Below are 16,092 nucleotides of genomic sequence, written 5' to 3' on the forward strand. Positions count from 1 at the left end.
ATACAGGATATCAACTGACATTAGGAAGTTATCAAGATGTCCTTTGTATCCTGCACTGAGAACAGACTTTGCCCTCCTGTGTTCCATTGTTTTTATCTTAATTCCAATACTTCATTATTAACAACAATCAGTGCCCAAACATTCAAAGTGATATAGAGTGTACTCTTTACAAAAGACAACTGAATTCAGCCATTCATCTGAGTGAAAGCTGTCTTGTGAAATATGGCACACTTGGAGAGAAGTTTATTCATTAAACAAGTCATGATTGTTACTATCCTCATTTGTTGCTGTCTGGCGACCATCATCAATGGCCACATCGTCGACAGGGGGGACGACGTTGAAACCTTGAATGTTTATGTGGTTCCTCATAGTCACATGGATGTAGGCTGGGTTTACACAGTTCAGGTACGTGTATCTTATGTAGTCTTCAGAACTGAACATCTATTTCCACTGCCTTTTATTTCATTGTTTGTGGTGTGATTCTGGTGCATTTCATTGAGTTAATTGAAATTATTGTGCAACTGTTTTGTTTATTGTGATAGTATGTTTTATCTAAATATCAAGCTAAGGAATATCATTAAAAGTCAAAGAAGAACCCCAAAATTAAAAAAAAATTGCAGTACTCTTTCTGTGATCTATAAGACTAAATATGTATTATCTCTTAGATTAAAACATGAAGCTAAATTAAGTTGAATATTAAGAACCATTACAAAAAAAGTAATTTTTCTTTATTAAATTTTCCATATGTATTGACGTCTATGGATTGCTTTTGCTAAAATCTTTCAGTCAAAATCTGTTTTCCTTTTTGTTTTGACTATATTACATATGTTTATGATTCTTTTTATTTCTTGTTTTTACACCCCACCCCCTTCTCTCTCTTTCTTCTCTTTCATTTGACCCCCTCTTATCTCTTGTAATACATATGTGTATGATATTATATTTGGTGAGAGATTCATTGTCTTCATTATACTCATTTTCAGGAGAGCATGCATGCTTATGCTGCCAATGTTTACACCACGGTGATAGCTGAACTTGCTAGAAACCCTGCACGCCGATTTATTGCTGTTGAGCAGGAGTTCTTCAGGCTCTGGTGGGATGGGGTAGCCACGGAAATACAAAAGGTATATCCACAAAATTTTCAGCTGCTCTATGATAGCAATTGCTGTGATAATCATCATTTTTTGTCCTCCCCCCCCCCCTTTGAAAATTTATGCAAGATTTGTGATACAGTAATCCCTTTGAACCACACCAAAGAACATACACGCCCATGCAGGGGCGTCGCTAAAGGAAGGGGGCAAGACAACCTTAAGATTACATACTTTTCTTTTTAGCTCTACTTCTGTTTTCTTTATCTTTTTTCTTTATTTTCTCTTTCATTTTCTTTCACTACTTGAAAAAAAAGGGGGAGCAGTCACCCCCTGTGTCAATGGTCACTGTTTATATTGTTGTACGGCCATGTAATATCATCTTTTTGCTGTGAATTTCAAAGAATTTGTAAATGTTTGACTACGATGGAACATACTGTTTGTGATGAATAAATCATACAACATGAAAACAAGATACTGAATTTAAGCAGGTATAATTACAAGAATTATATATTTAAAAAAAAGGTTTGAACAAAAGTATACTAGAAATATCAGATATCATTTATGAATTTCGAAATTGCCATTGTAGACTATTCTAACATAATAAACATTTCATGCCTCACTGTTGCTTTATGCCCTTAGAGTTTATAAAGAGTTTATGAGAGGAAAAAGTTACTTCAATAAAACCTAGTAGATAAAGATTGAATGTGACAAAATATGTTCTTTATTTTAAGGTTATAATTACCTTTTGTTCGTCTTTTCAGAGTCAAACAAGAAAGTTTGTTACTAATGGTCAGATGGAGTTTATTATTGGAGGCCAGGTGATGCATGATGAAGCAGTGACTGAACTTAGTGCCATTATACAACAAATGACAGGTGATAAACATTCTTAAAGATGTGGAATCTTGTCTCCTGTATAAAAAAAAACAATGTGAATTCCCCCCACCCCCAAAAAATCAGATTAAATTTATAAAGAATGAGAAAAAAATAAATAAATAAATGGACAAATAAATAATTAATAAATACATGAATGAATAAATTAATTCATATATAAATAGATAAATATAAATAGATAAATAATAAATGAAAAATAAATAAATAAAAGAAATGATTATTCATGTACTGTATATTTAATTAACCCTTGGGAACTGAAAGTGATAGGCAGAATAGTGGGGCTATAACAATCAAACAATTAGGCATGTTTTTAGTGCATTATTCGATTATATTTTGAGCATTGTAAATAATTTATACATATATTCATATATATCAAGTTTATTAACAGATGTTCTGATTAATGCTTTCCTAAATATTGTAGTGGTTTTGTTTTGAAATATTCACAGTTTGTTATGGATTTTTGCCAGGTAAGCATTTTCATCACCATGATATCTTGTTATAGCCAAGGACCATTTGGATCCATGATTCTCTATTCAAATTTTGTTTCTTTTTCTTAGCCTATGTCATACCCTCTGTATTTCTCCCTTTCTCATCCTCATCTGTCTCTCTCCTCTCTCTCTCTTTCACTCTTTCTCTTTCTAAATCTACATTTCCCTTTAATCCTATCATATAGAGGGACACGCCTTCATCTATGAGACATTCGGTGTTCGACCTCAGTTTGGCTGGCATGTAGATCCTTTCGGTGCTTCTGCAGCTACTCCCACTCTTTTTGCACTCATGGGATTCAATGCCCATCTGACGTCACGAATAGATTATGATCAGAAATCCGCCATGATGAAGTCAAAGGTATTGTCTACCTTCTTCAACTTCTTCGCCTCTCTTTTTTTCTTCACTTTCTATAAAATTGCTCACATTTCTTTTGGTGGACTCCCATATTTCTTTTAGTAAGATTGTCTAACTTTCTTGGGTGCTGTTCTCCCCAGGAATAAGGAACAAACCCCTTCATAGTGATTTATTAGCCCTCACTACGTACCTAGACAATCAACTTTACGACAAAGTTGAAGACATGACAATCGATGTTGAAGAATTTCACGGTGACTTTGTCCCATCATTGACGGGTACTTTGAGGCTGCTATATGAACCTATAAGTAACTCTTGTATTAGAATTTGTTTGATGGTTCTGGAGTATGCTCCATGACGTCAAAGAATAAGCATAATAATAATCATAGACATATACCCTTCAAAGGTCTACTTGTAAACATCATTATTGGCTCATCTGTAAATTAAGAAAAAAGAGCTTTCATGGCTATGGCACTTTTGTAGTTAATAAGTACAGGACTATGAATGTATTAGATAAACAGATATATAGATAGAATGCATTTTATTTTGACATTAAAAAAAAACACCCCAACAGATATCTGTTTTGCATTGGGGCCATGAAGAAATATAAAAAACGAAAGGCACCCAATCTTAATTCAGAAATTTTATCAGAACCATATATTATACAAGTTGATAATGAAGTAAAACTGGGTTATATTTATTCAAGCTGACTAATTAATCCACAATTTATGAATCCACCTTCATCTTTTAGGGACTCCAGTTTGTATGGCAAGCCTCACCGTCTCTTGGATCATCACAGAGTATGTTCACCCATGTCATGGATACATACAGTTATTGTGTTCCAATGGAGAAACCACCATTTTCTAACAGGTCAGTTCATTTATTGCAGCGACATCAAAAATCCTTGCAAAATGATTTCTGTCTTTCCATCTGCGCCATTTTAAGGCCTTTGACGTCTATGCCTTTGAAGAATTCAATTGATAAAATATGACAATATGAAAAAATATCAAATGTTGATTTCTTATGTCCCACTGCCATTTTATGCCATTCAACATTATTCCTTTTAAGAAGTCAATGTGGGAAATATGACAGCATTGCTGGATAAAATACACTCACTTGGCTTGCGCCATTTGTAAAAAAAATTGGGAAAAGAACGGTATATCAGTAGTTTTTATGTATACATCATTCATTTTAAGCGCCACTTGATAGGAAAAAAGAAAGAAACAAAACCAAAAGTAATATCATTTCCCCATGATACATGAATTAAAAAAGCACCTTCACAACTATTATGTTTTCCCTCTCTTTCTTTTTTTACAAAATCTTTAAACAACGTCTTATTTTGTTAGAAATTATCTATTATCATAATAGAAATAAGAGTATGATCATTATTTTGCGAAAATAGAATTCAATTTTTTTCTGAAATAATACCAGAAAGGTTTGTCTGAAATAACCAGAGACTGCTGTATACACCAGACATGATACCTTTATTCATTGGTGCTATTTATACTACAGTTGAAGATAAATTTTCCCAGTAAATGTTACTGTATCAAATAAGGATACACCACCTCAGCTGCATGTTTTTTATTCATTCTTTGAAATAATCTCAACCTCAGTAAATTTTTTTTACAATGTTCGATATCATACCTTAGATCTGGATACATGTGGAATGGAGTAGCAAAGTTTCCCAATCCACCAACCGATGGTATGTACCCCAACATGAGTGATCCAGTGACGTCAAAGAATGTTGGAGAGTATGCTGATTTCATGGTGGCTAATGTACGCAAACGGGCTGCTTGGTTTAAGACTCCTCACCTACTCTGGCCTTGGGTATGTACAGTCTTCCAAAATAATAACATTTTGTCCCTATTTATTTATTTGTATGTTTATTGTTTTTAATGATATATTTTTTATACATGTATTGATTTGTATATTTATTTGTTTCATTATTTATTTGTTTATTTATTTTTATTTATTAACTAATTGATACATTTAGTTATGCATTTATGACTGATTTATTTCTTTATTTATTTTCATATATATTATTTCATTTAAATATATGTAAAATTAATTTTTTATAATTTATATGCGAATTCATAGGTCTCAATATTATATTATTGCAAGATGGTCAGTTTTTTGCATAATGTTTGTTTGATTTAGTAATTATAAACAAATTATAATGACACAATTACAAAAGCTATGCAATATGTTAACATCTTTTTTGAAAAGGTTACTTAATGCTATTTTATCATAGATGATGGGTAGTATCTCATAGTGTATAACAATGTGATATTGTAGAAGAATTGTGTCCTCTCTCTTTCTTCATTATTCTTCTTCCAAGTTTACCATAGTTTTATCTCATGTATTTCTACAGGGTTGTGATAAGCAGTTCTTCAATGCTACTGACCAGTATGAAAATATGGACCGCCTTCTAGAATATATTAACCAACACAGAACTAAATACAATATAAAAATCCGTCAGGCGACACTTGGCCAGTTTTTCACCGCTCTACACAACAGTCAATCTACATGGGGTGTTAAGAACACAGGAGATTTTCTTCCTTATTCGACAGGTAAATATAATGTGAACAACCACATTTAATGATCAATCTTTTTTTAAGTATTTTAAGTTTTCCTTTCTATATTCTTTGCTCCTGTTCCATTTAGCCCCCTTTTGATTTGAGAGGAAGATAAAGTAATTAGATCTCCATCCAAAGCACCAGGGAATTATTATATTTAAAAAAGAATTGCATGGTTACTGAAATATGATTCACTATGTTGAGAAAGGGGGAAGAGAGAATAAGAATGAAAGAATATTGAAAAATGCACTGGGGGATGAGGGAAAAAATGTGCCTCTTTTTCTTATTTTGACCCTGATTTGATGCTGATTTTTGTGTTCTCCAAGAAATCAAAGTTATCGTAAATCCCCTCAAAAGTCTTGGTCACTGTTCCAATTTATCACTACATTCAAGTAAAGGGTGTGTCCTGAAACTATTATGGTTTATAATGTGTAAAAGGAAGAACATCTTTTAGTGGGTGTAGTAGTGATTTTATTTAAACATATAATTTGGCTGGAAGTTCGAACACCCCCCCCCCCAAAAAAAAAAAAAACCCACAAAATAATTATCAAGTTTGTCATGCATATTTACAACATATTATTTATCAAACAATGATATGATGAGATAGAATGAGAGGATAAAAATGATACCCAATTAGGTGATATCCGGTTATAAAATTTGATATTTCTTTTTCAAAGTATGTGACAGAAGCATGATATTGGATATTCTTTTGTTTCGTGTCTGCAGCACGCGAAGAAGCATGGACCGGATTCTACACTTCAAGGATCGAGTTGAAAGGATTAGCCCGGTCTAGTCAGGCTATTCTCAGATCAGGGGAGACACTCTTCTCTCTGTATACCCATCTTTATAACATCTCAAGGACTGTGAATACAACCGGCGCACTGGAAAAGATCAAGAAACTCAGATGGGCTTCGGCAGAGGTATTGATAATAATAAAAATACATGAGATTTGTATAGCGCACTTTCCATCTTGATTAGATGCTCAAGGCGCTTCAGAGCAGAACAACAAAAACTATTTACATATAATTGTCTGAACAATAAATCAATGTCTATCAAAAAGCACTCTTATACAGGTTGCCCTTGAAGGTGGTCACTGAAGTCTGGGTTTTCAAACTCTGTGGGAGAGAATTTCACAGGCTAGGCCCTGCATAAGCAAAGACCCGTTCCCTGTTTGATTTCTTAGCAACTGGAATTTGTAAGAGATTAGATGATACATTATTAGTACCTATTCCTAATTTGAATTCAAACTCACCTCATTTATATATGTATTATTTTTGTTAATGAATGAACCAAGATGATGGATGTTCGGGTGTGCTTTTGTGTGTGATGATGACGATGTTTCTCGGTGGATGTGTCTGTGTGTGAATGAGCATGTTTCGCTCCCCCCCCCCCTCTTCATCTGATGTGTACATATATTAATTACTGTATTCTTTGGAGGCTTCTTATTTTCAAGTGTAAACTTTTTGTTGCCCTCCTTTTCTTGTAATGATATTTCTATATACGAATGTACAATTTGATGATGTTTTATTATTATCAAGAATAAATTGAATTTGAAATTGAAAAAATTGATGAGGATCGTAAATTTCTTGAGGGTTGGTAATTATGCATCAAAGACCTATGGAAGTTCCATTGACTATATGAAAAATCAAAAGAAGGATTTTAAAGACTATATGCGTTCCTTCAGGGGCAACCAGTGAAGAGTTTTCAATATAGGGGCGATGTGGCTGCGCTTGCTAGATAGAGTTAGAATACGCGCAGCTGCATTTTGCAACCTTTGCAATCAAGAAAAGAATTCCCTGATATAAAAATATATCTGTATCCAATATCAATCGTTGATCTCGGTTGAAGGAGCCATGAACACAATAAAACCCCTTTTCTCTATCATAATTGTATCAGGGAATATTGCATCATCTTTGTCTTACTGATAATTCATTCTTGTCAGGGAACTGCTGCAGACACCAATTTTTTTTATAGTTTATTTATTTGTGAATTTAATTCATTATTCTAAATCATACTGTATGTTATTGTACAAAAACGTTATATAGCCTAAAAATTGATTTTTTTTTTTTGTGTGTGTGTGTCTATGATTTCAGCACATGGAGATCCAGTGGTGGATCAAGGCCTGTCCCCCCCCCCCATCCCCAGATAAGAAAATGTGAAAGCTTTATAAAAAAGAAAAATATTGTAGATAACTGTTTTAAAAGTTGCTGTTCCGTGTTGTGAAGGAAGGATGTGAGTTGACAGGAAAGTGCTGCAGAAAGTGATGGGAATTTTTTTTGGGGGGGGCTTGTTAGATAATTTTGTCAGATAGTTTTGGAAGAATAAATGGAGCCCTCGTGCCCCCCCCCCCTGTCAATCCTGGATGCACTGCTGTAGAGATCTACATATCCCTATGATTCAGCATACATTATGAAGTTATTGTCATGTCATATTGTGAAGAATCTGAGGTGAGGTGAATGGGTACCTGGCATGCTTAATTCCTTGAATGCACGAAGCACCTTTAGCAGCTATAGCTATAGTCAAGGTGCACCATTAAATAGGCAACATAAATGAACTGGGAGGATGTTTTATAAAGCTGATCGTAAGTTAGTAGCGACTTTAAGAACGACTGGTGATCCATTCTTACATCTTGAATAATCATAAGTGACCATTTAATGGTGAATATATAAGGATCACCAGTAGTTCTTAAAGTCGCTATTAACTTACAAACAGCTTTATGAAGCACCCACCAGAAGTTACAAAATAACAATTTAACAAACTATCTTTTACAGGTACAACACCATGATGGTGTGACGGGAACTGAAGCCCCTGTGGTGCGTGACATGTACATCAGTCATCTACGTGATGGAAGCCAAAATACCTTAGATGTGATTACGGATATTCTCTATGAACTGACACAAGTTAATACAAGGGAGACAGAACGCCGCAATGAGGAATATGATATACTCGGGATGAAGTCAGGTATGGATTCCAGACATCCGGTGTGAGAAAATTCATATACTCTGAAAATATAATGTGAAAGAATGAAACATAAACAAAAGAGAATGTTAAGTCGTATATACTGAAAGTTATTCAAATAAAATAATCTTTCCAAAGAAGGAAAAAACAGGTACACTACATTGAAATACATAATTTGCAATGCGGATAAAAAGATTCCTAGCGAAACATCCATGTAATTATTCTGTTCATTTTTGCATTTGTTAGATAAAACACAGATGTTGAATTTCAAAAAAGGAAAGAACTATATCTCCAATATAACAATGCTATTATAAAAAAAATACTAGTTTCTGGTTATCCTGCAATACTGTTATTTGAAACAAGTGAATGAAATTGTGTCATCCAGGTACTTCATAAGTCTAATGTATTTTATTTCAACACACCTCGTGAACAATCCTTTGAAAGTTACTGTGACCTTGATTGATATCTCATCCATCTTTAATTTTGCCCTTTACCAACCCCCTCCTGCTCCTCTCCCTGATTTAGATGAAAGGAAGGGTGCTGTCACCTATGCAGTCTACAACTCTCTGGGATGGAGCGTTCGACGATTAGTCATGATAGAAGTCGACTCACCTAATGTGACGGTTTTAGACTCACAGGGAAGACGAGTCATCAGCCAGGTATTGCAAACTTTATGAAAAGTTTTATTTAGCACATTTGGTTTACTGGTGAATAAATGCAATTCGAGTGACATTGGGATTAAAAAAATAAACAAATAAACAAACAAAAACAAATTGCTCTTCCAAAATGAAAAAAAAAATGATACAGAATTTGTTATTACTAATAAGCCAACATTGGTACTATAAAACAACATCTTCATGTGTGTGACCCCTCAACCATGGAACATGATATATTTGGGTCTCCTTTATTCTTTATAATTCTTCGGAAACTAGGTTTGAATTAAATGTCTGAATTGTTTCTCCTTGTTTATGGTCTGTGTTTAATGGGTGCATAATACCTTGAAGTGATATATTTGAACACTAATTATCACTTCAGGTCAACCCGCCATCGAGTGGGAGTCAGCTCTACAAACTTCACTTCTTTGCTACCATTCCTCCTGTTGGCTACCAAACTTTTGTTGTTCTATTCTTCAATGATAACCCATCATTCAGTGGTATCCAACATCAATTCCAAAGGGAATATCCCACTTTAATAAGCTATGAGGCTAGCACTAGGGAGGCTTCGGAAGATGGAGGCAGAGATGAAGGGGGTGGTGACGCGGAAGAAGATGAATTATCCATTGAGAATGATTGCTACAAAATATATTTTGATCCTTCAACGAATGCACTGTCATCAATAACCAATAAGTAAGCTTGCAACATGGAAGGTTGTATTTTACTTTTCATTGATAGTAGCACAGTCTTTTGGTAGATATATAGAAATATTTGTTAGAGGATTATGTTACACATAAAGAGGTATTATTCAGGAAGCTTATTCAGTGCACTTTTCACACTCAAAATGTAACATTATTCCTCAATATAGGAGATCACTTTAATTATTCACAATTTCTTTCATTAAAGGACAAGTCCACCCCAACAAAAAGTTGACTTGAATAAAAAGAGAAAAATCCAACAAGCATAACACTGAAAATTTCATCAAAATCGGATGTAAAATAAGAAAGTTATGACATTTTAAAGTTTCACTTAATTTCACAAAACAGTTATATGCACATCCTGGCTGGTATGCAAATGAGGAAACTATGACGTCATCCACTCACTATTTCTTTTGTATTTCATTATATGAAATATGAAATATTCTAATTTTCTCCTCATTGTCCAGTGATACAACGATTAATTCCTCCCTGAACATGTGGAATTAGCATTGTTTAATACTATATGGTTCGGTCAAGTTGGTCCTTATTGTCAAATTTATAAAAAATTAAATATTGTATAATTTAAACAATAAAAAACAAAAGAAATAGTGAGTGATGGACATCATCGACTGACTCATCTAGTTGTGTATATATCACTTTTTTGTGAAAAATAAGCGAAATTTTAAATGTCATAACTTTCTTATTTTACATCCGATTTGATGAAATTTTCAGCATTATGCTAGTTTGATTTTTCTCTATTTATTCAAGTCAGCATTTTCCTGGGGTGGACTTGACCTTTAATAATATGGCATGGTCTTTTGGAAGATAATATACTTAAATGGTTTCAAGAGGATTATGATACCTGAAAAGGAATCATATCGAGCTTATTCAGTGAACTTTCACGCAAAGGTTCTCAATAGGTAGTACCATTCCTCGGTATGGGAGAATACTCAAACTGTTCACAATTTCTCAAACGAATCTCTCCATGTATCGGCCTGATTATCTTACTGGGATGGGCTCTTTAAATCTTTGTTTGCATTAAGATAGATGCAAAGCTTATTCCTTTATATCAGAAAAGAATTGATTGAATTGAAATTGATTTGATTCTTTTCTTGAATGATTTTTGTTTGAATCACAGACAGAATGGCAAGATCACAAAAATGAGTGCTGGATTCCTGGAGTATCTTGTCTTCCATGACGTGCTGTATGGTCAAACATCCAACAACTACATCTTCAGACCATACGGACCTGCCTCGGGTATCAGTAGCATCAGAACCAAGCTTGATATGTCTACAGGTCATCTTATAAATGAGACAACGCAACATTTCTATGGGTAATATAGTTGGCTTTTTGCATATCGTAATACATGAACTAATATCTTATTTGTCACAGTGTCTGTTTTATATTTTTATGTAAATAATCACACCTGAAAGTGTGTGGAGCATACAAGGGCTGCATGACTGGGAGGGGCAGTGTAAGACAGAAGAATGGTTACCACTCTGACAGATATGCATATATGATTTCATGTAATTGAATGGCTTATAAATGATTCAGGTGCCTATTTTTAGCTTTTAATCTGATTTTTAACATCTACCTATACTGTACACCATCCTAAAATGGTGAATAATAAAGAGATAAAAGGGGTGAATTAATAAAGAAAGTATTAAGGGACTTCACACTTTAAGGCAGTCTAGTAGGATTTAAATAGATTTTTTCCAAATCATCATTAAAAAAATGGATCAAAAGGTAGATTAGTATTTAAAGAAAGTTTTTAATAGTTTTCTTTCTGTTTGTAATTTGATTTATTTTGCCACTGCATACAAGGTATAGTCACAATCATACTCTGGGAAAGCCTTTCTTTTGATTTCCAGGTTGTTTGATGTGGATAGTCGCTACTCAGTGACCATGCGATTGCTCAATGATGCAAGTGGACATCCTGATAAGATTTCATGCAGCCATATCGAAGTGGACTTCAAAGTTGGACCCCTCTCAATGAACAAAGAACTTGTCTATAGGTTGGTAAGGGCGGGAAATAGAGAAATATGGGATAGGGGAGAGAAAGATTGGGGGAAAGGGTAGAATGTAGCTCATAAACAAAACATTGATGATTTGATGGTGTGTTTATATTTTTTCTCATCTGTATTTTTTAAATGAACCCTTTGTTTTGCTGGATGAAATCATAAAAATGGTGATGGTAATGATAGTAATAACTAGCACATCAATGATGTGGAGCTCATCCGGCATCTCGCAACGAAATTTAACACAATTTTAATTTCAGCCCAGTTGACACTGTAGTGAATTACATTGGTGACATAAATTGAGGATATAGAATTGAAATTGATGAAGAAATGACATAGAAGCATTTTAGCATCTATGAATAAATTTCATATAAATTAAGCATAAATAATTTTCTAGTCAAAATTTCTAAGCTCTGTGTAAAACCTTGGTGAACCTCATGTAGCTCTCAGATGGAACCAAAATAAAAAAGAAGTGGAATTTTCTGTGATTTATGAATACATTTTGCATAAATTGGTATAAATAATTTTCTACTGAAAATTTCAAATTTCATTTCTATGCAGAAGTTTGGTGAACCTCATGAAGTTCTACCAGATGGAAGAAAAAAAATCAAAATCGGTCGACAATTAAAGAAGAAGAAGCATTTTATCTGAATTTTAAAAAATATGCATAAATTAGCATATTTTATGAGTTTCAAAATTCTGTGGAGAAGTTTTGAATTCCCCACCTAATGCTATCATATAAAGCAAACAGAATTGAAATCAGACTTGAAATGATGAAGAAGAAGCATTTTGAAATTCAGTCACCAAATAAAGAAGAGGCATTTTCTGTGATTTATGAATTTTGCATAAATTAGCATAAATAATTTTCTACTCCAAATTCAAAAATTCTGTGTAGAAGTTTGGTGAACCTCATGAAGCTCTACCAGATGGAAGAAAAAAAATTAAAATCGGCCAACAAATTAAGAAGAAGCATTTTATGTGAATTTATAAAAATATGCAAATTAATTTTGCATAAATTAGCATAAAAATTGTTCTAGTCAAAATTTCAAAATTCTGTGTCGAAGTTTGGTGAACCTCATAAAGCTCTACCAGATGGAAGCAAAAAATTCAAAATCGGTTAATAGATAAAGAAGAAGAAGCATTTTTTGTGAATTTTGAAAAATGCGCATAAATTAGCATATTCAATGAGTTTCAAAATTTTGTGTAGAAGTTTTGAATCCCCCACTAGTCTGGTCTGTTAGCGAAATTATGTGGACACGGTGGACAAAAGCATGATTTTTTCTCCAGACCTTTGTTTATGTATAAGAATTAAAAATGGGGTATGCTCCAAAAAATCTGGCTGCAGGAACAGTGAAAAAATGGGTGAAAATGTCAGAATTTATGAGTTTAGATTGGTCTGATATATAGACTAGCGCCAGTGCAAAACTCAATAGTAGTGCATTATTTTGCATTGGTTTAGTTCTTAAATTCAGACCCTTTTTGAACGGATGTTCTGTTTGTCCTCACATCTCAATGCACCAAATATCTGAATGCAGATGCTAAACAAGCCGAAGGGTGGCGGAGGACTTGGTGGAGGGGGTTGAATGTTGGTGTGTATGTACATATTTTGGTCTTGGGGTAAAGATGTGCAAAACACATTTTTGCATGTTTTGGAATTGGTGTTGCCATGGTAACAGTGTATTATGGCAAAATAAGGTAAAAATCTTGCAGTTAGAACTACTTCCTCTGTTTTCATCCGATTTTCATGAAATTTGGCACACACATTGTTCTTGAGGTGAAGATGTCTAAGACACTTTTGTGTGTCTTTCAGAAATCTCGTTGCCATGGTAACAACATGTTATATGGTGAAAATTGGGAAAAAACTTACAATTCAAACTGCTTCATCAGTTTTCAATCAATTCACATGAAATTCGGCACACGCATTGGTATTGAAGTAAAGATGTACAAGGCACTTTTTTGTGTGTTTCAGAAATTGTGTTGCCATGGTAACAACATATTATATGGCAAGATTTAGGTAAAAACCTTGCAATTTGAACTACTTTATCAGTTTTGAACCAATTCTCATGAAATTTGGCTCACACATTTGCCTTGGGGTAAAGATGTGCAAGAACCATTTTTTGTGCATTTGTCAGAGAGTGCATTGCCATGGTAACCACATATGATAGCCAGAAATGCAGGAAAACTCATTGTGGATCAAACTACTTCCCCTGATTTTAGTCAGTGCTCATAAAAGTTGGAAGAAATGTTCATCTTGGGGTAAAGATTCATATTAACTTCTAAATGTCTTCTCTGCATTAAAATGTTCACTCCAGAGTGTGGGGGTATTAATCACCTTCAGTAATATTTCTAGGTTTTTTGGGGGAGGGGCGGGATTGGTCCTTAAAATCTGACATCAAAATAAAGAAGGTTAAAGGCGGTGGCTATTAGGAACATAAAAATGATAAACACTCTTAAAATAAGCATCCCCTCAAGGGCATAGGCTGGGGGTACACTGGGTGAATGTGAAACCTTTCGCTGAGGCAGAGGAGTTCCAACACTGGCAAGCAAAACGAAATGTGTACCCCTTCTACTTTCAACAGCTGATTTTCCAAACCTTAGTTCCACCTCCCCAAGATGTGCACCCCTCCCCATACCACTTTTAGTTCTACCTCCCCATGCTCAAACCAGTCTACGCCTTTGCCCCTCAGTGGTCTTTGCATTTTTAAAGCGAGACATTACTCCTTTTTTTTGGGGGGGGGTCTTTAGAAAATGACCTCATAAAAGTAAAAGTTAAAGGATTATGACTAGGAACTTAACCCCCCCCAAAAAAAAATAGGGGGCTGATATATTTTTTTGAGCAGAAAATTGCCCCCCCCCCCTTAAAAGGTAAGAAGAGTCCTTTGCACTTCAGACCATTCATTTGAAGTTTAATGCATTCTGATTTGATAAAAAATTGTTTACTTACCCGATTAATCATTGTTTATTTATATTCTCCTACTCAGTCTTTTATTCATATTCCGTTCCTTCCCTTTCTTTTTAACTTTATCACATCACTCTTGATTTTGAGCTTCACCATACCATCTCTTTCTGTTTCCTCTCTCCTTTTTTTATTCTCTATTTTTTCTGACATATTTTAAAGTGTACCTTTAATCATGCAACTAATTATAGAAATATAAATATATACAAAAATCTCTGCACTTGTTTTAGAAATTCACTTGCAAATCCATGACTCAATAACATACCATATCAAAAATATACATATGTGCACAATAGATTTTAGCCTTCTATTTTCTTTCAATTGATTTTTTCAGTATATTTCTGTGACAGCCCTTGCTTTATACATCCTACATCTCCCATTGTCAAAAAATAAATATTATGTTTCAGTAGCAAAATTGTCAGATGCAAACTCTGACTATCATAAAAAAAATGCAAATAATTTTCCATTGGAGTAAAGACAAACTTATTCACTGTTCATTGAGCAAAAATTTAATGATGACTTTTATTTATCTACATATAATCATATTCTAGTCATATCCCTTTCAGATGGTGGTAACTGCAGGAATGGGAAAACTGAGTGATAAAACTAAAATTTTCACAGAGGATTTACGGAAAATAACTAAATCCATTTTTTTCAAGCAACAGTTATTCCATTCTGAATGCTGCAACCTTGTTAATATGAATTTGATGCACCTTTACCAAAATATAATATCATGACAGTCATTTCTTCAATTCTTTAAACTAGACATTAAATATTGCTTATAGTATTATTTAGGACAGTGTAGCCAAAATGGAGTTTAAAAGATTATGAAAAATATGAATGTCAGGTATTATATTTCGGAGTAGGTGTAAGCATTCAAAATGGAATAATTGTTGCTAGATAATAATGGATTAAAATAGCAAAGAAAAATGTACTTAGAGAGGGAGACAAAGAGGGGGAGAGAGGAAACAAAACAAGAATATATGGTAAAGATCAAAAGTGCAAAAAGTGATGTAAGAAAGTCAGAGTAGGAACTGAAATGAACAAAAACTGAGTAGAAGCAAAATAAAAGATTGATCAATAATTGGGCACCGGAAACGATATTTTATCAAAGCAGAATGTTTTAGGCTTTAAATGAATATGCTGAAGTGTAAAGGATTTTTCTTCCCCCCTTTTTTTTTTTTTTTTTGGGGGGGGGTTAAGTTCCGAGTCGTAATAATTTCCTTAAATTACTCTTTATGTGGCAATTTTCTAAAGCCCCCCCCCCCCCAAAAAAAAATGGAAGGGGTGCTTTTTTCAAGAGTGTTTAAGTTCCTAATGGTCATATGGTCATGGCCTTTAACCTTCTATATTTTTATGTTGTCAGTTTTTAATTACCTCCTCTGCCCCAAAAAAGAAGCTATAAATATTATTG

General features: G+C 33.8%; 1 protein-coding gene across 2 annotated transcripts in view; it reads left to right on the plus strand.

Moving 5' to 3' along the window:
• The window catches only part of LOC129265292 (epididymis-specific alpha-mannosidase-like), a 24,896-nt gene continuing 8,804 nt past the window's right edge, over window positions 1–16,092 (plus strand). Inside the window, exons 1-13 of one of the 2 annotated variants that reach the window (XM_064102430.1) lie at window positions 1–405; window positions 981–1,121; window positions 1,850–1,961; window positions 2,653–2,825; window positions 3,571–3,689; window positions 4,469–4,646; window positions 5,191–5,389; window positions 6,122–6,315; window positions 8,167–8,356; window positions 8,879–9,012; window positions 9,389–9,699; window positions 10,843–11,037; window positions 11,576–11,719. In XM_064102430.1, the coding sequence (XP_063958500.1) occupies window positions 223–405; window positions 981–1,121; window positions 1,850–1,961; window positions 2,653–2,825; window positions 3,571–3,689; window positions 4,469–4,646; window positions 5,191–5,389; window positions 6,122–6,315; window positions 8,167–8,356; window positions 8,879–9,012; window positions 9,389–9,699; window positions 10,843–11,037; window positions 11,576–11,719 (2,273 nt within the window). In that variant the 5' untranslated portion in view covers window positions 1–222. The remainder of the gene's footprint in view (window positions 406–980; window positions 1,122–1,849; window positions 1,962–2,652; window positions 2,826–3,570; window positions 3,690–4,468; window positions 4,647–5,190; window positions 5,390–6,121; window positions 6,316–8,166; window positions 8,357–8,878; window positions 9,013–9,388; window positions 9,700–10,842; window positions 11,038–11,575; window positions 11,720–16,092) is intronic. The other variant, XM_064102429.1, reaches the window with a different exon arrangement.

This window comes from Lytechinus pictus, chromosome 7 (genome assembly GCF_037042905.1).
Source record: "Lytechinus pictus isolate F3 Inbred chromosome 7, Lp3.0, whole genome shotgun sequence".
Taxonomy (NCBI): domain Eukaryota; kingdom Metazoa; phylum Echinodermata; class Echinoidea; order Temnopleuroida; family Toxopneustidae; genus Lytechinus; species Lytechinus pictus.